At 39.1% G+C, this 22,144-nt stretch overlaps 1 protein-coding gene across 8 annotated transcripts in view; it reads right to left on the reverse strand.

Annotated features, from left to right (window-relative positions):
• The window catches only part of TRPS1 (transcriptional repressor GATA binding 1), a 216,982-nt gene that overhangs the window by 159,393 nt on the left and 35,445 nt on the right, over positions 1 to 22,144 (reverse strand). For 3 of the 8 annotated variants that reach the window (XM_061373418.1, XM_061373419.1, XM_061373420.1), the window contains exons 2-4: positions 18,070 to 18,228; positions 14,107 to 15,035; positions 2,007 to 3,136 (exon numbers count right to left, since the gene is read on the reverse strand). In XM_061373418.1, coding sequence (XP_061229402.1) covers positions 2,007 to 3,136; positions 14,107 to 15,035; positions 18,070 to 18,106 — 2,096 coding nt within the window. In that variant the 5' untranslated portion in view covers positions 18,107 to 18,228. Of the gene's footprint in view, positions 1 to 2,006; positions 3,137 to 14,106; positions 15,036 to 18,069; positions 18,229 to 19,040; positions 19,164 to 22,144 lie in introns of those variants that run through there. The other 5 variants (XM_061373424.1, XM_061373423.1, XM_061373425.1 and 2 more) reach the window with 4 other exon arrangements.

A 22,144-nucleotide genomic window follows, 5' to 3' on the forward strand; every position in this document is an offset into this window, starting at 1 on the left:
ACTGAAAACTAAGTTATGCATAGAAGAGCAATAAAACCTGCTGGTGTTTGCCATTACAGAGCACCTACCACAAACTGAACTTCTGTGATTTCAATGAAGATTCACAGTGGGGGAAAACAGCAGTACATGTAAAAAAGAATCAATTCAAATTAAAATGGGGGGAAGGCATTTATGGGGGTGTTGTACATCTTTTTAGTTACACAACATCCTGAGTACTCAGTAATGTCACTGACTGAAGGCTTAACAAAATACATCATTCCAGCGTCTTAAGCAAAATAGCCTATTTTTAGACAAACAAGTTGAGATTCGAACGTTTAAGTGTATTTCTTGATTTTCCAAAGCACGGTTCCCTGTGACAACTGCCAGAGCTGCAGGGTGCTGAGCCCTCCAAAGGAGAAGCTACTGCTACCCCGTCTCAGGCTTGGCACTTAATTTTGGAAGTCATAGCTTCTCCTTTCCTTGGGAAAAAAGGATTTTAACTAGGCGTGCTTGTTAAAACTTAAATTACCAGCTGCAGCAAAATAAAAGTGTTTTTTTTCAGTCAAGGAGCCATTTCAGTCTTCCAGTTATTTAACCACTAAAAAAAGATCATGCCATGCCCCAGCAGCAGACAAAGTGCTGCCTATGGAGTTCTACAGCATGGCTCAAAGCTGCTATAATAATGCTTGGAACTTAGATACCACTTTTCATCTTCAAAGCAGTTTACAAACATTAACTAATTAATCCACACAACATCCCTCAGGCCCAGTTGGATCAAAAATGGGGCACTGCATGCTGGGACCTGAATCCTCTGTGGGCCCCAGCTCCAAATTAAAGATGAGCAATCTGCTCCTTCTTTTTTTTTATTTTTTAAATAGACTCCTGATACATTGCCAATGCAGCCCTCTGTTGGGCAACATTTGGATGCCCCCAGCTTTAATCTCTATTAAAGTATCATGCCCCAGTCTGCCTTTGTTAATTTTGGATGTCTTGGAATCTATTAAACGTGGCACAGTTTCTCGGGCTTTTAACAAAGCTGTAGCTTTGAAAATGCATCTTCTTTTGTCTTCATTCTAGCTGGCTTCCATGCAAAGATCTTTTAGATGAGCTAGATAGTGAGTTTTCCGTTGTTGACGCATTAGCCTTAACTATTAACATATTCAGCATGATTTTCTAATATTTAACATTGCTTTTGCAGCAGCACATAACTGTTGCTCTTCACAAAGTCTTAAGAGCCAGCTCCTCCTCTGATGTAAACTGGACTGTCAGTTTACAACAGCCCAGGAACTGACCCAAGAAGTTTAGCAGGGAGTTGGCTGCCACTATGACATTGTGTCAGACTGAGTCAGGAGACTGGCTGCATCCACCTCCAAATAGGAACATTAGCATTTAAAATAAATAGAATGACACTGTAAACCAGCAACACGAAAATAGGCATCTGCAAAAGGATCTAGGGGGATGACATCAACAGACAAAAGAGTGTCTGCTCCCAGTGTGAAACCAACACCAAAACAGCAGTGGAATGCTCTTAAACTAATTATTGCATTGCTGGATTTGGGAATGGAAAATGCTACAAAAAGGTAGTACATTGAAAGCACTGTTATGGCGCATGAAAGGTTTCATAGTCTATCTTGGAAAGTAAAGCCATTTGTGCTCCCCAACTGAATGAAGATGCCAGCTTTCTTGTAAAAAGCCTAAACTAAAATAGCACCTAAAAGATTCTGGGTGGAAAATAGATGACCAAACCTCAAATATGCTGGAACTTCAGCATCGGCCCACAAATCCAAATCTCCCTCTTCTTTGCACAGGTTTAAATGTATCATTAAATCCACTGACTTAGCTGGTGGTTTTCCAAAACAAAGTGGATGTTGGACTGGGCTCTGGTTGTAAAGATTTGTATCTATACACATTCATATTTTGATTTCCAGTTTCCTCAAATGTTTGGGGAATGGTGACATTTAATTAAGGAACTAAGGAAGGACTGTTTGTTTGGGTTCCCATAATTAATCATTTGAAACTTACTGTACCTGTAGTGTCGGGAAATCTCTTCTTCCACCTGGGTGGTAAAGTCACATTTGGTACATGAGTGTTCTTTGTTCTCCTTGAGCATCAGCGGCCCCTCTGCCCCTGGCAGGGTATTTGTTTCTGGTTTGACATCAGATGCTTGGGCTTCATGTGCATTCTCATAGTGGAGCAGGAGAACGTCCACGTCGGGAGTGGAGAATGAGCACTGATGGCACTGGTGTTTGACTCTAGAGCTTCCTGTCACCCCTGGAGACAGGTGCAAAAGCAAGAGAGCACAGTGGGAACAATTACTTTTTCTGCAAGCAAATGGGTAAGTAATTTCTCCAAGGTGCTTTTCTGGGCTGCAGAGGCCTCGGGGACAGAACTGACAGTGCTTAATGGTACATTTATGAATGTTGTGTAGCTGCTGATAGTGACGGAGAAGTGGGCCCACCACTATTACATCTGGGCCATGGCTCTTTGAGTACCTAAAATCACAGAACTGACAGTTGTAGCTTGTCACCATGCTGTCCTCTGCTCCTTTGCTAGTCAAGTCTTTCTTTTTTGCCACACTCGCACCCTTTTCTGTCTTTGTCACTAACTCCCCATCTGTATTTTTGGCTAGATCATTCTGGTTAATGACAGATCCCCTAGAAAGCTTATCATTCAGATCTGGGTGAAGGCTTCCTGCCTGGCTTCCCCCATGCTGTTTGCTGTAATGTTCTAATAGTTTCAATGAGCTGGACGATTCACAGCTGAAACTGCAAAATTTACACCAGTAGTAACTGGTTGTATCGGTACCGTTTTGTCTAGAGGAATCTATTGGCTTGATGGGCACCGAATATCCAACTGGTGTATCATCTCCTGCTTTTACAGTGATTCTGTCTTGCCACTTCCCCAAGTCTCCAGAATCACAAGGTCGAAGAGTAGGACTGGATTTATTGGAGTTTTTCTCTGAAGCTTTACCAGAATCAGAGGAGGGAAGGGCTGCTTTCATTTTGTTTGGGTGAGTCTGTAAGAAGTGTTGCTCTAGTTCAGTGGAGGAGTTGCCCATGTACGTGAAATTGCAGAATTTGCAGCGGAAGTACTTGGTGTTGCCTTGGCAATCTGGAGTTTTCCGCCCAATTCCAATAAAGGTTCCACCTAAAGTAACCTGTGAATAAAGAATAAGATCATTTTAGCTCCACTATAGATTTACTTAAAGAGCAAGAAAGGAAATAAATTAAAAAAAGAGAAATAGAAATTAATTCATAAGCCTCTTTCATTAACCACCACCACCATTTCCAATTGTACTTATGTAACAAGATATCATACGTATACACATATACATATTTAGCATTATACCTGAAGATCTTGAAAAGTTTCACATAGATGGATATATAATCCATATGAATAATACATTTGGGGAAACTGAGGCACACATACACAATTCTCCAATACATCTACTCCTTCCTTCACTAGATCACTAAATCATTGATAGAAGATACAATAATCAGTTCCCATATCCCTTTGACAGAAGACTTTGCTGGGAGTCTATACCAGCCTAAAGAACAGGCCCTGCCTTTTTCTTTCAACACAATTACATGTTTTAACCATATTCAGACTTAACAGTCCAAAAGAATTGCTTTCTAAATAGGAGCAAACAAAAATTAAATCTGAAATAACAAGTTCAGACCAATTCTTACAAAAAATGCTCCTTCAGGAGTATCCAGTATCCACCACGATGCCTTGAACACAGCCATAGTGGCTGATGTCTGAAATGAAAGGCGGTTTTCTTAAAGATTACTCAGTGCAGACATTCTCCAAGGAAATCTTCTGTTCCTCTCATGCACAGACCTCATTTTAGTAAAATGAGGATGGAAAAACTACAGTAGAAAAATGGCATGTGGCAAAGAAACCTACCACACCCAAGTCCATGACATCACTGAGGGAAAAAAAAAGGTAGGTCTATTTAACAGCTCTCATGATCTCTGAGCAAAATGGTCTGCAGGAAGGAAACAAGGCTTCCAGAGCTTATGTTATTAAACCCTGTGCTCTCATAGCAGGCAGGCCTGCCCTTCCCTCAAGTGCACCACACCTGCCCGTGACATCAGGGGGAGATTTGCTGCTCCTATACAACTGGTTTGAAGGCCAAAGACAGAATTGCCTGAAAAAAATGTTATCATTGCACTCTTCTTTTCCTGAACAGTAAACTACATGGCACCCAGAAGCTAATTCCTCTTTACATCTGAAATCCATAGACACCTACCTACTCCTTTGCTAAATCACTCCATATCATACATTCCAGTGCCAAGCACTGGCTAAACCTTTTCCTTAAATAAACTGAAAATTGCTTTCTGTTTGTTTAGGAAACATATCTCATTAGGCAATGGCGAGTTGGGCAGCCAAATAGCTAGGACTTAGCTGTAATAACATTTTCACTTAAACTGGGGCTCCAAGTACTGGTATCACGTTATGAATTCAGTTTTGAAAAGGTTCTTTGGAAAAGAAATATTTTAATATATCTTCTTATATAAGAAGTATCTTATATTAATAAGATACTTCATACTATTCACTTTATGGCAAGCAAAAACTGGAGACAAAGGCATGCAAAGCCTGATCCACCGACAACAGTGGGATTTGGGCCTGCCCTCCAGTATCTGGCACTTCAGGTCTCCATCTGCTGCATTACTTCAACGTTCAAAGTCTCAATGGTGTTGAAAGACAACTTAAAGAAAGCACTGATAGAATTATGGTAAACAGAAAATAACAGCAGCTTGCTGTGCGATTATATAAGTTGCAAGGTGATCTGGTTTTGCTCATTTAATTAGATACTTATGTTTGTTCTATGCATGCACAGAAAACTGGCCAAAGCGCTTTACCTTAAGTGGCTGTAATGAGTAAATACACCCATTACTCTCAGCCTACAGATAACAGACATATTTTGCAGATACTCTGTAGACAGCAGTTAGGAACTGTGAGTGACAATAATCTCAGCTGCTGCTCATTGCTAATTACTTTTATTTCTGACCACTGGAAAACCATACTAGTACTCACATTTTGTTCAATGGACTGTAAATCACATTATTTCTGTAACTTGCGCTAATCCTGCTTAGTGGCCTGCATAGCAAGTTTGTGTCCCATGCTAATACATCCTTCTCTGCATCATAAGAGGATAAAATAGAACTAAGTGTTCTCACACTATCTGTGTTAACCTTTTGTAACAGGGAGCACACACAACCTTTACAGCACTGGACAGTAACTGATTACCAGTTATTGGGTTGGCATTTCCCTGACTACCCTGTCACAGTTCAAAACAATGTGTCCTGGTAGGGAAGCATGTACCTGAAAGTAACACAGCGCTGCCTTGATGTTACTACATTCAAAAGCTGTTCTTCACACACAGCATAACCTACTGAAAGCCTCCTTGGAGTCATCAGGTAAAGAGAACTGAAGAAAGTGGCTTCCATGCAAAGAGATTTCGAGAAGTACTTGAAGTGACAGTATAAACTGAAGCTGTTTCAGCTTTCAGCCAGCCAAATTTGGAAGAAGCCTACACATCTGCAGAACTGTTGGGATTCAAGCACACAAATGTTCAAGTCTTGGCTTGACTTCCAGATTTTTCAGTTACATATTGTATCTCTGTACGGGCAACTAAAATCCTTCACCGGATATGTAATTGTCCTTAACCTACTGCTCTTTCTGACTTTCCCCAGAAAAATTAAAAATAAAGGAGAAAGAGAAGGAGAAAAGGAAGGTGGGAAATACATATATACCCTAGAAATAAATATCCACATTTCTGTGTGTATCAGAAGTTTCTTGTATTTATTCCCCTATTTCCTAGTCCCTGCTTTGCCCTCGCAGAGTTCTGTTTTCTTAAGTAGGCAACCCTTCCCAACGTAAAGAGGAAACTAAACAAAAGGAATGCTAAAATTCTGCAATTCTTTTACAGCAGTAGAGTCCAAAGTGCCAGCTGACAAAATCAGCAGCAGTCACAAGTACAAGTACAGCTTGCACTAGAAATGTAAGGGCACTTATAGAGCTACAGTTCACTCAATAAGCACAGAAGAAAACTAATCTCCATCATTCGCTTTTTAAGGGGAACCTAATATTCAAGATGTTTGTCTGGAATGTGGAACCCTGATTTAGTTCTTCACTGTCATTTGCTTGTGAGACCTTGGGATTATCACTCTTGCAACACTGCAGTTACAGCAATATAGCTGCTATTATTATTCTGTATAGAGGAAGACAACAATTAGAATGGATTCACCACTACTGTGCTTGAGATGGTTGCACTGATATTCTTCAAAAATTGCTCTTCAAAGCCATGTCTCAGTCTAGGATTAAACTGAAGTGCATTTCATAGTAAGACTCCCTGAAACTCAAAACTCTAAAACATTAAACTCATTCATTAATGGAGGAAATTATCAAAATCTAGAAGACTGGGAGAGAATTTACCCAAAGATTGAAGTTCATGTGTTGATACAACTAAACTATCTCCTCATACACCACACAAGTTTCCAAAAATAGCCAGAAAGAAAAGATAGCACGATAACTGACAATGTTCCAAGATGTACTTTCTAAAGCATGTTGGCAAGTACTTCAACAAAGCTGTGTAATTGCACTATATGCATCTAACAGATATGTCTGCATTACCTTAATTAGTCAGACCAAAAACAATGATTTCATCGAGTAGATGGACTTGGGCAAGGAGAGGTAATTTCAGTGTTTTTTAAAATCTGCCTTTGGTATTTAATCTGTTCTCAATCCAAATGCTACCCTACTCTATTCTCCCACCCCTTTTCAAAATTCAGTCCTAAATTTGATTACACCAAAGCAGTTTACAAATACTATTTACAGAAAATGAAAAAAATTACGAAGTAAGACAAAGTCTGCCAGCTCCTGTAATCACACATTTCATGAAAAACATTCTACCTGCAGAAAGTAGTGGCCTATATCCATGTAGGAGATTCAACCACAAGTCTTACATGCACAGAGTTAAAGCTGTCTTTGACCCCTGGCTGCTTCTGCCACTCCTGATTAGAAACTAGACCAACCATCTGCATTGGAACATCAAACATTAACAAAACTGCCTTTTTCTGATTATCTGGGTTACATCTTTGGCTAATCAGGAGGTGAAAGGCTCCAGATCCCTTACCAACCTCCTGAGCCATCCAGTCTGCCTTTGCCAATTACTCTTAATCTTCTAATCCTAAAATATTTTCTAATGCTCTTGTTTATTCATTTGCTTTGTGCAATATAGCATCCAGAACATTTTAACCATCCCACATTTATGAAGTTCTTCATGTTTTGCAGGCCAGAACAGATTCCTGGCTTTCATGCAAGTTTGTGTAACACCACCCAGTTCTCTAACCTCCACTATGGAGAACTCCCTACTCTCTCTTTCTGCATGTAAAACTAGGAGAATCTGCAGAGTATAATCTTAAAACGATTTACCACACTGTGACTGACTTATAGGTAGACAGACTATATTGCACAAATGACACAAAGACTTGAGGAAAACTCCTGGCTTTCTAGGCTATTCATACTTACCAAAATAAGAAAGCAAACTATAGGGCCACATTCATTCGAGATGAGATTATTCTTCTCAAGATTTATTCTGTTATCACTGAAGCCAGTACTGGTTTTGACATGAGAATTTAAAATGTATTTTTAAAACAAAGACAGTGACAGAACAATAAAGGATTTAAATTAAGGTCAGGAGACCAGATATGCAAAACCAACAAAAGTAAGGAACACAAAATCAAGACTTTTATTTGCTAGCTAATCCCAGTAGACTAATACCTAGCACCTAAAAGAAGCACAATTGCTTCTATTCTCTCTATATAAATATAAAATTACCAGACAGTTCCTTGGCTACTGTAAACTCAAACAACCTCACAGGCTTTGAGGTCAAACTTGTACTGATTTACACCCAAAGAATACCTAGCTGCTTTCCTTTTTCCCAAGCAACTTTATTTTTTGAGCCTCTCATCATTTCTGTGGGCTAGCTTAGCAGTTTATATCTTCAAATATATCTGTGACTATTACTAGTCTCACCAACTTTCTTCATTAAAGTCTCTTCAAAGACTACCAGATATCACTGGCATAAAGACGAGGAATATTAACACATAAACAACTTTGCCTTGAAGGCTGTGAATATACATTACCTCAGCTGTTCCACAGAAACTGCCCATCTGAATGCTCTAAAATGAGGGTAGACTACTTCTTATTGAAAGAAGACTAAAATAACTCATTTCTGTCACAGAGCAAGTGAATGTTCCCAGGCACTTACTATTTAACAGCTAAGCAGCTGCTGTAAACCACTGCATATCATTCTGAATAGTAAACTTGCTAATGTCTCCCCAGAAATTATATTAAAAACTTCTACTACATATAACAATATAAACCCTTACTTATCAGCTATAGGCAATATATCATTTAGATGCCTGTACGTGAGAAAAAGAAACACATATATGTATACAGACACACACACAAGCATATGCATATTAATGTATATACACACGTTTTACCACCACCCATTTCTTCACCTACCATTTCTTTTTCATGCCTGTGGTTTAAAAAAGATGACTGACTCTCATGAGGTGTGACTCTCTCAGTGTGCAATAGAGTCTCAAAGCCTGATCATGACCCAGAAGTGAGAATCAAAATGAACAGGTATGAACATAGATGGGTGCAACACCCAAAATAGTTTGACTGCGTCAAGCAGAGAAGTCCCCAGGAACAGTCCTCAAACATGGCTGACAGATGAAATGGACCTTCTGGGCCACCTTCATCAAAGGTCTGTTCCAGAACCCTTCAAGATCTAGCATGGTATAATCTAGTTCAAGAGGTCAGAACACAGTTTATTTAGATCTAATTCCTGGTTTATGGACAACTGAGCTAAAGTCAATAAATCCAATAATATAAAATTTGTGTCCATTTGTCTAAGATATAAGGAAAATCAGATTCATTCATTTACATGTTTTCATTTGCTTGCGTTCACTACTCATGTATCCATGTCACCTTGTAGGAAGCCCACTTGATGACAAAGTTGAACTTTAAGGTTTGATTTATTACTAATACAAATGTAGATGCTGTACTTGTTTATGCCTCCAGTTGAAATTCTCACTGTATCTGTAAGAGTCTCTTTGCCAAAACCACCAAAAATGTAAAGGAAAACCTTTAATATGAGAAGGAATGTTAATTAAATCTGCACCCCTGTGAGCCCCTACAGATTTTTTAGTCTTACCTTCACAGCTTAATGTTCAATCAAACTGCTAATATGAGTGGAGGATAAAAAGCAGAAGCTATTAATAAAACCACTGATTCTCACTCAGCTGAATCTTAGTTAGACCAGACTTTATACTAGTCCCACACTTCCAACATGAGAACAGAAGAGCCGCCAGATTTGATAGATTGAAATCCAGATCACTAAAAAAACCACACATGTTAACATTCTGTAGGCACATGAAGATCCCAAGTGATTTATAAAGGAGACAAATGGATGAGCTTTACACACTCCATCTGCATGGGCACTTCTGCCACTTTCCAGGGCCCTGAACAGCCTGGCAGCTGACTTCCAGAAGTGTTTGTTGCTGTGCAAATCCTGCAAAAGTTGTTACCCATATTCAGATGTGACAAAGATTAGGGTGAGTGGTACAAGACAACTCTCATAATATGAGATGCCTAGAACCACAGAAGAAAAAATCTGCTGCCGATCTTGTACTAGTCTATGGGGCAATCAGACAATGTAATACTTTCTTTTTTGCCTCTTTTTTTTCCCAATCTCACTGAAATACAAACAAGAAACCTGGATGGGTTTTATCAGCCCATGGCTTTTTCAGAAATTTGTCTTCTTATCTTTTATGGCAGTTGATTATCTAAAACCATGAAACAATCAAAATGAGAGGGCTGGATAAAAAAAAACCAAAACACACTTTTTAGTACTTTTAGACAGGAGTCTGAATTTCTTTAATGGCTGAACATAAGAAGAGATAGGTCTGCAACAACAAGCTCCAGAAGCAGGACCATGCTGAGCAGGAAGCTCCTCAAAGGCAGCATACATAATGTGAAGCTGGCTAGAGTCAACCATAAGAACTGCTGAGCGCTGCAGTATGTCTTTATTCACGGCTGCATGAATACCCTTCTCCCTTGGGATGTGCCATCTGAAACCCTCACCTGAACGCAGATGTTTCTGTCCTTTCTTTGAGGGACACTGTTTTCTTTTACAGTGTCTCAGGAAGTAGGGTCACGCTCCCTTTTGTACAATAGCCTAATGGCTTGAACACTTGTTCAGGAAACAGGAAAAGTAGGCTCCTTTCCTTGCTCTGTCAAAGGGGATTCAAGCCCACTTCTTCCCCCTCACTGGACAATGTCCTACCCCTTAGCTATAAGCTGATATATGAAAGACAGCATTCTCCAGCCTTTTTGTTGAAGCTGTCACAACACCCTCTATTATAAAAAAAAAAAAAAAATGGGATGGAAAAAAGTCTCCTGCCTATTTGCTAGCAACCTGCCTGTCTCCAGACCTTTCTGTATGCATTAAAGAGTCATTAGATCAAACACAGGAGACTTAATCATAGAGCAGCAAAGCAATTCAGCATCGTGGCTGTTAACTTAGTCACCTGAGGTTTACTTTAAGTGAAGTCTTTAGACCTAGTCTAAAGTCTTCTGTTACAGGCACATCCACAAAGCCATGCAGAGGCTAAAATATCCAACAAGACAAAGCTGAATATAGAGATGGATCAATCAAACGTGAAGAAAAAGTAATGAGGGGCACCAGCAGAAGCTGATCCATTGAACTCACTTCAAATATTATTCTGATAAAAGCAATAAAGTTGATTAAAACATTCTTTGGGAATTCAGAGATGTGCTAGCAAATGCTTTCTGAAATCTATACTGGCAAGGAAGTTAATCTTCCAGAAACGGCTCAGTGATTTTACCAAATTCAATGGAATTTATTGTAACTTATGAACCAAAAGCCTCTAAGGAAGAGCATGGGAACAAAGTGTACGGAAATTTTCAGAACAACATTTTCAAAGAACGCAAAGGAATGTTGCTGGATTAAATACTCAAATCAAGAAAAATCTAACCAGCAGTAAGGCCAGAAAGCTTGGATTATTTACAAAGTTCCCAGCCAAATCCTTTTTGCATACTACAAAACACAGTCCCCACTTTTGTGTACCTGGATGGAAAGCCAAAAGTGTATCCCTGCTGTTTTGATGACTGCAATACAAATAAATAAAATAAATAAACCCAACACTAAAAAAAAATCCAAACAACCCAAAAAAACCCCAACCTAAAAGCTGGGGTTAGGGTTGGGGGGTGAGGGACTGTTTTCAGGGGGAGGGGGTGTTAAGATTTCTCAGACAGACTTCACTTTTGTGGTATAAGTGCAAAAATGCATTTGATTTGCTTCCACGCCCTTGGCAAAGGGACTAGATCCCTACCTGTCTGCAGATAGAAGACACTGGGTTTTTCTGCACTCAGATATTTTTCTATTGCTTTTTTGTTTGGTTTTGTTATGAATGCAAACTATGGGGCTCAGTAGCATCCCTCAGTAGCACAAATCTTCATATGCCTTTGTCTTTGGCTGACCACTGTGAGACAGATCAAAGTCAGTTATCTTCATCCTCTGGCTTCTGCACACCGCTCCCTGGCCTGAGACCATAAATCCACCGATAACTTCCACCCCAGCTACAACAGAACAGTTTGTTAAGTGCAAGGGGATCAATAAATCAGACCTTAAGCCCAGTCCACTACTATTTCAAGTTAATTACAAAGGGATTATTTTCCTTTTGCCCAGTACCTATACAAAATAATGTTGTTTAGATGAACCAATTATTCAGGTTCAGTTCCCTCTCCATGTTACACAGGAGTCTGACCGAATCAGTTTTAACCAGAGCTCCAATCAATATAACCCCTCATTGTGGCAGGAGACACCAGCCGTTCACATGCCTGAGAAAACTCCCCTCCAAAATGGACGTAGTAGAAATATAAACATGTGTGGGTGCAAAGGGGATTTTCAAATGTTCTTTTGCTGTGTTTATGAATCCCACAAAGCTGCTCTGTATCAGGAGTGGGGGAGGAGAAAGCATAAAAATATTAATCAGTTACTTATCTTCTGACATGCTTTGTATCAACATCTGGTGCATGTGCAAGTGATGAAGTATGGCATTTGCCACAAAAGCTTATTTTATCTTCTCTTCCTAAATCGGGCAGGGAAAATTAGCACTCTTAAAAATCAAGTTTCCAGATCCAACTTTTTTTTTTTAATTTAAAATAAATTGCCAACATTGTATAGGCTGTCTGTTCTATTTTGGAAAATGTTTTTCATCTGAGAAAAGACTCATCCTAAGTAGATTGTCTATGGGCTGTTTCCTACCACTTTTTGTCTCCCCTGCAGTATCTTGCTGCCAGGGTTTAGTAGACAAGTATAGTCTAGGTTCAGCTGTTTTATTTCTCCTTCTATCAGTTCAAACTGAGATAGCTCACACATCTGTTTTATTTCTGAAAGCAGTGCATAGGAAAAGTGTCCAGCTCACCCTAATCAAGCATAAACTTTCCTATAAATAACTAAGGACCTAACGAAACAATTGTTTGGAGGAAATGAAAGTGTGTTTAGAAACTCAAATTCCTCTATACGGTATGCCTGAGCTGTTCCAGTTTGAATGTCTTCCTGACAGCATGGATCAGTTGCTCTCAGATCCTGTCCCTGGAGTTAGCAAACTGAAACTATAGCAGGAAATCCAGGTATTAACATCATAGTATGTGCTAATTATAAACCATCATTTCACATTCTGACATTATTCATTTCTAACCTCTTTTAACTAAATCATGTATTTGCTTTCTAATCACAGTTTGACAGGAGAGAGTGTCTGACACAAGAGACAGTGCAATGATCTTTTAATAAGACAGCAGTTCAAAGATTGCAGCTTTTAGCATAGTAGCAACCTTAGTTTGATTTGCTGCTCCATAAAGAAGTGGTAGAATTTCTGAAAAAGGAGGAGAAGTTTAAATCACTTAAAAAGGTACAAATTCCTGACTTGTGTTCTGGTTTCAGCTTCTTACTTGAGGTTAGATGTTAGCCACCTTAATCCACTTTGATTTTTTTTTTTTCCTATAGCTGCAGTCTCAGCAAGCATTACTTAATATTTTTCACTTTCTGCCTTTTTATCTTAGCATACTCTCAAGTTTTGTCTGGTGATCACCACCAATTGAGACATCAGGTATGAAAACATACATTTGAATTTGGTTTGTATGAAAACTTTGTTATTTTGTTGTTTTTTTCTTAAAATATGATAATTTTTATTATAGAATATTGAGCTATCTTACCATATCTCTCAGCTCTCTCATGAGAGGATTTTTTAAAGTAGCATCACTTTTTTTCCCAACTAATTAAATATTGGCTGATAGGCAACTAACAGAGACTCCATGAAAAAGATTTTGAGTCCACTCTTTCGTGGAAAAATTAGTTTTTATTCTTTTTGCTACAGCAGTATCTGTAGTTCTTTCCCTGGCTCCTGCTAAATCAGAAAATGACTGAGGCAACAGTCCGTTCCTTGCAAGGTCACTAACATGAAGCACAGCATGGATTACTGTTACTTTTTTAAATGTTTTAAATACCCATTGTGTATCTTGTTTTTCTGGCACTAGACAACCTCAGAGTTGCCAAGACTTGCCATTTATGTTATCTTAATAAAGAATCAATAAGCCAAATCTTGACTCCCGGCAGCTGATAATTTAGGATTACATTTTTAATTTCCAGCTGCTGTCTTTTGTCTATCTGGTTGTTATTTTTCATTATTATTTGCTCTTTTCTTTCCATGGCAGCAAATCCTTCAAGTATGATTAGCAATTCAGCAATCTGACTGTTTGCTGAATAAGATCTTTTGCTACTGATTACCACAACAACTAAATCATACACAGAAACACCACTGGTCAAAAAAACAAGTACTCTTCTGCAGTACAAGATGCTCAGCACACCTGCAGAAAGCCTCATTAAAATAGACCAAAAATGTTCTTAAGGCTTAAGCAAGTTCTATGAAATAGAATCACATAGGTAGGAGAGGCTTTGCAAATAACTGACTTTGCAGTTGGTAAAGCAGTCAGCAGAAGTGGAGAGGCTGGGAAAATACAAACCTGCACATCGTAAGTCCCATTTAATAAGACAGGCCTCTGTGAATTGATGTCCTGCAGCACCCCTGAAAGCACAGTGCGGTTGACTTTCTGGAAGTCTTTGGAGTGGCTGAACTGCACCATGTTGTGGAGAGCCAAAATTTTAGTGTCAAGCTCAGCATCCTGCCTGGTGCGGTTGTGCAGTCCTAGGTGGTACTTGCGGAAGTGTTTGATGAGATCTGTGGGGTCGTTCCCATAGTAACCGTATCCACAGATGTTACACTTGAAGTCCTGAAGCTCAGGAGACAGAGGTGCCGTATCTGGGTTATCATTTACCAACAAATCTGGTTTGGATTTGTTCAGCCTTAAACCCCCATCTGAAGGCACTTGTGGGTTTTTTGAGGCCATGGGGACAGGGCTTGAGCCTTGGCCATCAGTTTGACCACTTTGCACTTGCGTTGTTTCATCTGAAGCTTTTGGCGACATCTGATGCTCCTCATTTGTCTCCGCTGCATCTCCTGATGGGGTACAGACCACATCTTGGGTGTCATCTGCATCTGATTTTTGAGGAGACTTCAAGGCCTCACAGATTCCCCCAACAGCTGGAGATGAGAAAGCCAGCATATTTCTGTCTGTCACCTCATCATGAGGGAAGGATGGAACATTTCCTCCCTTATTGTGGCTTTCATAATTGAAGCCAGCCTTTTCACTCAGCACTGAGCTTTTCAAGTCCTTTTTAATGCTGGAAGATGGCTCTTGGACATGCATGCAAAGTTCCTCCTTGTTATTTAACTCTGCTGCATCACCCTGGTCAGTGTTTTCTTGCATCTGCTCTGCAGAAAAGTCTTTTTTCCTTCCAGACTCTTCACTTTCTGTACCTGTAGACTCAAGGGTCTGTGCCTCACCTTCACTAGCAACGTTTCTTAGAGGGGGGTTCTTTTTCCGGACCATATCTACCACAGAAAAAGAAAAAAAAAAAAAAAAAAGAAAAAAAGAGAAAGAGAAAGAAAAAGAAAAAAAGCAAAAAACCCTATAGAATTATTCAAGATATATAACAGAAAACAAAGCTGGCACTTCTTAAAGCATTCTGAACTATATGAATACATCAACTTTTCAGAAAAATTTTGTCAAACAGGTTTTTAGACTATGCTGAAAACTGGAATTTTACAAGTAAAAAAAAAAAAAAAAACAAACAGCACACTGAAACTGAACTTAACTAAAAAGAAGACTTTAAAGCCTGAAAAAACACTGCCATTAGAGGCAGTGAATTACAGGTTTTATTATAATTTCAGAAGATAATGGTCTGGCAGAAATAATTCACTTAGAATGATTCTTTTAAAATATTTTTTTAAAACTAAGGGGAAAAATAATTAGTCTAATGTTCATATACAGTACAACTACATGTAATGTAGCTCTGCAAAAATACACCTAAACAACATAACCAGAGGAACTTATAAAAGATAACAGGATGAAAAAGATTTAGGAGAGTAAGTAACTTCAGGCATCAGAGAAAGTATTTTTCGTAAGCAGGTATCAGTTTCTCTACAGCAAAAGCTCCCCCATCGTACTGCCCATAAACTTCAAACAGGATTATACGGATATTCTAAAGTCTGCCCCACAGTCCATTATTCATGTAATTAGTTCTATTTGCCAAACAAAGAGAAACTAACTTTATGAGGAAACCCATTATCAATAAAACTTTACAGGCCTGGATCCAGACATCTGACATCTCTGCATGGCTAAGTCGGGATCTACTCCCAAAAACACCTGGAATCCACATGGATCAAAACAGTTGAATCCTCCTCTGCTCAGTCCTCCTTGCAGACACGGCCACTACTGCTAGGCCTGCCAGTACACTCTCTGAATCCACTAAAGAAAGCTGAGACAGGACAGCAATAAGGATCAGGGAGAAAGAAGGAGTCTGCCACCAGTAAGTTAGCTGCTAGCTTAACATGGGAGATTATGGAAGAACAAGCAATCAAACTATGGAGGTACTAAGCCAAATTTCTCATCTGCTACATATCTTCACCTTCCCCAGCCTACTTAAGAGAAAATACGTATATGAAAATTCCCTGCACTCTCCACTCCGTGGTTCTGGATTTGATATTCACCACCAGCTGGTTTGATCCATTTGTGTTCACATGCTAGCTAAGGGCAGAAGACAGATGTGCTACAACTTTTTCTGTGTTCTTATCTTTGCCAATGCTGTCTACAATGATGGATGTTTCTCTGCCAAATTGTGTGTGGTCCAGTGGCAGCAGGCTGCAGTACCACACATGAGATGTGAGCTGCAGACTTGAGCCTGAGCCCCTGTTCCCATGCCTGCCACAGCCGGGCACCTACAGAGGCACTGGAGATACTGCTCTACAAAGGGAGGACCAGCTGGTGATTCTGGGAGCAGCACTTATGCACTCTAAATGGTGGTGTGCCCAGGCCGCTGGTGACCTTCTCAAAACAGTACTCTGAGAAGTACAGCTGGGGACAGAGGTTAAAAATAAAAGAACAGGCATCTGTACGTACTCTTATTTACATCTGCTCCACATGAAAGGGCACTGTATGTTATGTTGATAAAAACAGACAACTTCTCAGGGGAAGTGTTCAACTTGTGTCTTGGGCTGGCTCTGTTGTCTTTGTGGTTGAGCTGATCCACAGGCAGCATGGGCTATAGTGAGACGGCTTTCACACAGAATGCCAGCTTGTGTTACAGAAATTCTGACACTCCGTGTGGTCTTAATAGGTTTCTTAAATGCCTACTGTGATTCCTTACTATAGAAGACACACATTCTTGGGAACCAAGTGCCTTCTCTGTAATGTCAACTGCACCTACCAGGATACATATGCACTGAATTTTACTTCACCTCCCCCAATAATTCTGAACCATGAAGTCACTCAGAATTAACAGAAAAGAAAGATTTCCTGTTGTGGTAAGAGAACTATTACAATGCAGTCTCAGCCTACTAAAACAACATGCGCACGTATATAATTCAAAGTATAAAGATAGTCCTCAGCCTTTTAGTATTACCGCTTTGCTGTGGGACTTGTGAATGCTCTTGGTTAACACACACTAAAAATATATGTGAGCATTCCTGGTAGGTGTTCATCTCAGTTTGTATTTTCCTCCTGGTTACACATCCCAAACCATTTTTAAAATAACTTCTGTTTAAATGCAATTCATGGCAGAGGACAGAGAAAGGAGTCTTGACTGCACAGTGAAGAAAAATCAGAAATCAGGAAAGTAAACATCATGACTGTTACCTCAGTCAAAATTAAACAAGACTAAATGCAATGTTTTAAAATGTTTTTGTTACAGATATTTTTGGCAGATATAGGAAGTTCAGAGATTTGCTATCTTCATGGCAACTGACAGAAGAGAGTCAGAGAAAAAGACAGGAAAAAATCCATAAAGCAAAGAAAAGAAAAATCTGGACAGTATACAGGCTAAACAGACACTACCACAGATCTAGATAGTTTGGTTCAAATTTTCTTGATGTATTTTGAGTCTGTGCACTAATAGAGGGGAAAGGGGAAAGACAAAACATATCTGCCTAATGGACCTTTTTCAAGCAGTATTCTATTCTTGGAGAAAGAAAGGAAAGAAGATAACCTTGATTTAAATATAAAAACTTTAAGTTGAATTTAAAAGTTTTTTCCCCTCTTTTTTCTTTCAGCTTTTGAAAAATCATCTGACACTTTATTTGCTTGGTATCCACTCAAGGGGACAGTAAGAAAAGACACAGGGTTGGCTTTCTTTGTCGCTGAAATTCCACCACTATCGTTTTTCAGAGACATATTATGTAAATAAAACTACATTTGCAATACTCCTAAATCGAAGAAACCATCTCCTAGCAAGTCATAAGTTAGATACAGAAAGAATATAGCCGCTCTGAAATTATTATCTCTAAGACAAATAACAGATTGCACAATGTTTTATTGTGTGCCAAGAACGTTTTCAGTTAACAATTTCACTTGAAAAAATGGATCACATACTTGTAAAATCATACCCAGCATTGACTTCATAAGGCATGTGGCTTTAGAGTGCTTTTTACAATTATTAATTCTATTAGTCAACTAGCAGGCGGGCTAATGCAATTGTCTTAGAAGATGCACGGAAGACACAGAAGACATTTTGAGAGCTGATCTGTATATCTGCAAAACAAAACAAAAAAAGGTTTTCCCTCCTAAATTATGCATTCAAAATATGTTTTTCACTTAAAAACATCATTATGCCTATTGTACATTCACATGCATCTATTAGTGGGCACTATACAGACAGCGGCTACTGTTCTCTGCTTCCTTCAAATAGGACAAATCCCATAGCTGCCTCCTCCTCAGACAGACACACATGCTCTTACACACACACATACACAAATTATCTCAGAAGTGATGTTCTCCAAACAAGTTTAAAACAACTTTAAAGAAAGCGTTGAAAACGAGCTAAATAAATGCTGTAGAAAATGAAAGTGCCTTAAAAATTCACATATATTAGCAGGCATTGTGCATCATAATGGGCCTGGCCTAATGAGATAGATAATGGAATACAAATAGCTGGTTCACATCCAGACTCTGCCATCAGCAACTGGAAGTCATCATCTGCTGGCTGCCTCGTGTTCCACTTGAAATAAATTTTGTGGTACTACTTTTGTTGTTAGTGGGCAAATTCCCACATCTCAAAAATGCCATCACAATAATAAGCACATTTGCTGGGTAAAGAGGCCAAGTGATGAACAGCCATTGGGACTGAACCACCTTTTTGTCACTGGAAATGGTGATCTTCCCAAAATAAAAGAATTACCAATCCTGATATTAATAAAAAGATTTCTTGAGCTGAGGGAACCCTGGATAAGGTCCAGGTTGCAGAACTTGTCTTTGAGGTCCATAACCCAGGGTTTAGTGCCTTATTTTCATTACACTGAAATTACCTTTAAACTATGTGGGGTTTGTATTTATCTCTATATTACCTGATACGATCACTCTCAGCTACTTTAAAGTGCAAATCGTACTAATAGCTATATATAGTTTCCATCAGAACCAGCCAAGGCTATTCTACACGATTCGTGAATCTGCAAGACACTATTCTCGTTGAACTTTTCTGCTCAACAATCACTTATATCAGTTTGTCCCTGGAAGCAAAAAGTGGAAACTTCTACTAAAATCAGTTTTTAATTCAGGATAATGAATTACCATAGTACTACAGCAGTTCATTGAAAAGAAAAAGCTATTTCTGATAATCAATAGTTTATTATTCATGGTGAATATAACAGCTAATTATCTGCTGATCATCAGCTCCTGCAATGGGTCATTGCTGTTGCTCACTACTTTTATTTTACTGAACTTGATGACTTGTCATCAAAGCCTATTGCAACAGTATGGCTGTTGCCTTGTGCTTGCACTGCAGGTTTAGGTCAGATCTTAGTCATATGCTCTTTTCAGCAGAATAATACTTTAGAAAGATGTCTGAATTTTGTTAGGTGCCACTGGCTGCTTTATGTACATGTAGACACACAGGCAGATGAGCTGAGTCAAGGGTCTATGAAAACTGTGATATTATCAGTCAGCAGGCTCAAGTAGGAGCTCTTTGTTAAGGGACAGTAAAATTAATACTTTTACACTCATATATATTACACACCCACACACAGACATATAATGCACATATGGTGCTTAAACATCAATCATTTTGCCAGAATAATGCAGCGAAAAAAATCATTAACTCTCAGTGTCTCAGCTTAATATATGTCTAATACTTACCTATCTCACAGGAGTGTTGTGAGGCTTAATTAATTAGTGACTGTAAAGCACTTTGTGATCCTCTAATGAAAGGTGCTACATAGCACAAAGTATTATTAAAATCATTAGGACCACAAAAAAGCCCTGTGGAATTCCAGCCTACACTGTCTATTGGGGTTGGGAGTGATCTTATTATTAAAAGGCGACCGTCAGACTAATTTTCATAATTTTTTCAAGATCTCTTTTTTTTTCCTCCCTTTGCTGTTGTGATAGCACGTTAGTAGCTAGAAATTTAATCTTATCATCTTAATAACATACACTCATGTAGTTTATTACTGCAGGGCTAAAGAAGAGAACAGGGCTTTTGGCACTCATCTGGCTTTCCCTTTTAAGAAAAAAAAATAAAAATAAAAATTGAGAGACATATTTTGACACCTTCCCACACTCCACCCCACCAGGACAGCTGATCATGTGAGATGGCAGGATACTCACTAGAGCTGCATGGGAAAATACTGCTGTGGTTTTCATTTCTCCCTTCTTTTTTTTTTTCACCCTTTTCTTTCACATACAAAAAAAAAAAAAAAAGGCACAAAACAAACCCAGCTTATTACACATAAATAGGCTACAAAGACTGTGTGCTTTCTTTATATAAAAAAACCTCAAGTGTTCAAAGTGTCAGCTTCTATTAAACACAGAGAGTCCTAACCGATCCAGAGCCTTCTTCCCACTCTCCATGTAAGAGCTGAGCAGCTGTAAGGCACACGAGCTCCAAAGCCAGAAAAGCTCCTGTCCTGAGAGCGTGAATTTCTGGGAAACCATCTCCACAGCAGGCTCCATCCTGGGGAGCCACCCTGCACCCAGCCCTCTGCCACAGCCTGCACCGCCAGGCTGGTCTGGACCTGTGCTGAGCACAGCCAGAACTAGCACGCTAATTAGGACAGCCCACAGTTCAAAGACCTGTATGTTTGCTAATTTAGGCATTTTCAAAAAGTAATAATACTAATAATGTGTAAACACACTGAAAACTCCATGCAAAATTGCTGCCTTCACTGGTAATTAGATTACATCAGATGCAAACTACCCCCAGACTCAGACACAGTGGTATAGAACTGGCTAAAGCTCCCCTCTTTCCACCTTCCCTCATGGATACTTGAACAGTAAAATGACAGCAAAGAGTTGTGTACAGCTTCACACCCCCACTATCTCTACCCAGGACACAGAGCTAGGGGCAGCCACATATGATGCTTCTCTTCCAGCTTTGCTTGTAGTTCTCAGAGCAAGACTCACAAAACAACCAACACATGGTCCTTACCACTCTGCTGAGAAGGGAAGGCAAGAACAGCCTCTTTTGTGTAAGGAAATCAAGTATTGGGCCCTAAACCATGGGAGGGCAGAATAAGCTTAATGACAAGCAACTCCCTCTTCAACAAAACCACCTCCTCCCCATTTGGCACCAGCATATTCAGACATATACAAGACAGGGGACTTCTTGGCTCTAAGCAAATGACAAATTAATTTCAAAGGACCTTTAAAGCTATACATGTTTTTCTACAAACCCTAAAACTGCATGGCCACATTCTCCTGCCCAAGGTTGCTTAAAAAACATGCCTCCTTCTATCAGTAAAATTTGGTAGGATCAGATATTGTATTTGATCAAAATCTTGATATTCAGCACTCTGTATGTTCCACTGATATGATGATAGCTTCATCAGTTTAGAAGATCATGCCTTATATGCAATTCCAGTAGATCAGTATTATAGCAAAACACTGTTGTTTTTCATCTCCTCTCTTCCTCTTTTGCATTTTCAGACTCTTCAGTTTGGTCCCTGATCACCAATTTGCCAAGAGCTTTCTGCAATTTTTTTTCCACAAAATTTACGACAAAAAGACAAGTGAAAAAAAAAAAAAAGCTGCAGTCTGTTCAAGCTTGCTCCTTCCCATTTACATTTACTTTCCCAACATTAATCCTCAAATCTCTAAAGGTGTACTTTTGGACATCTTAAATCCTGTTCAGCTACAAAGTCTATCACCTTCAAACAACTCTCATCAAATAAATCTCTTATTAATTTAAAACAAATTAATTCAAAATGATCTTTTCTATCACCATATGCTTCAGAGCACAGCACACATTAGAAGTCATCTAGCCACTGGAATAAACCTAAGCTTTTCCTACGGGTATAAGACAGACACTTGGTCATTTCAGAGAGTCTAGGAGTGGCATTTCAAAATAGATGGTTTGAGCCTACTTCTAGGCACTTATTTCACTTTAAGCTCACTACCAGGGTAATCATGCAGACACTTTCAGGAGAAACTGAAGTCAAAAGGTGATTTGTCTGGA

The sequence above is a fragment of the Neopsephotus bourkii genome, unplaced genomic scaffold (assembly GCF_033783945.1).
Source record: "Neopsephotus bourkii isolate Nb327-2 ecotype Australia unplaced genomic scaffold, CSIRO-AGI_Nbou_v1 NB_1630, whole genome shotgun sequence".
In the NCBI taxonomy this organism is placed as follows: Eukaryota; Metazoa; Chordata; class Aves; order Psittaciformes; family Psittacidae; genus Neopsephotus; species Neopsephotus bourkii.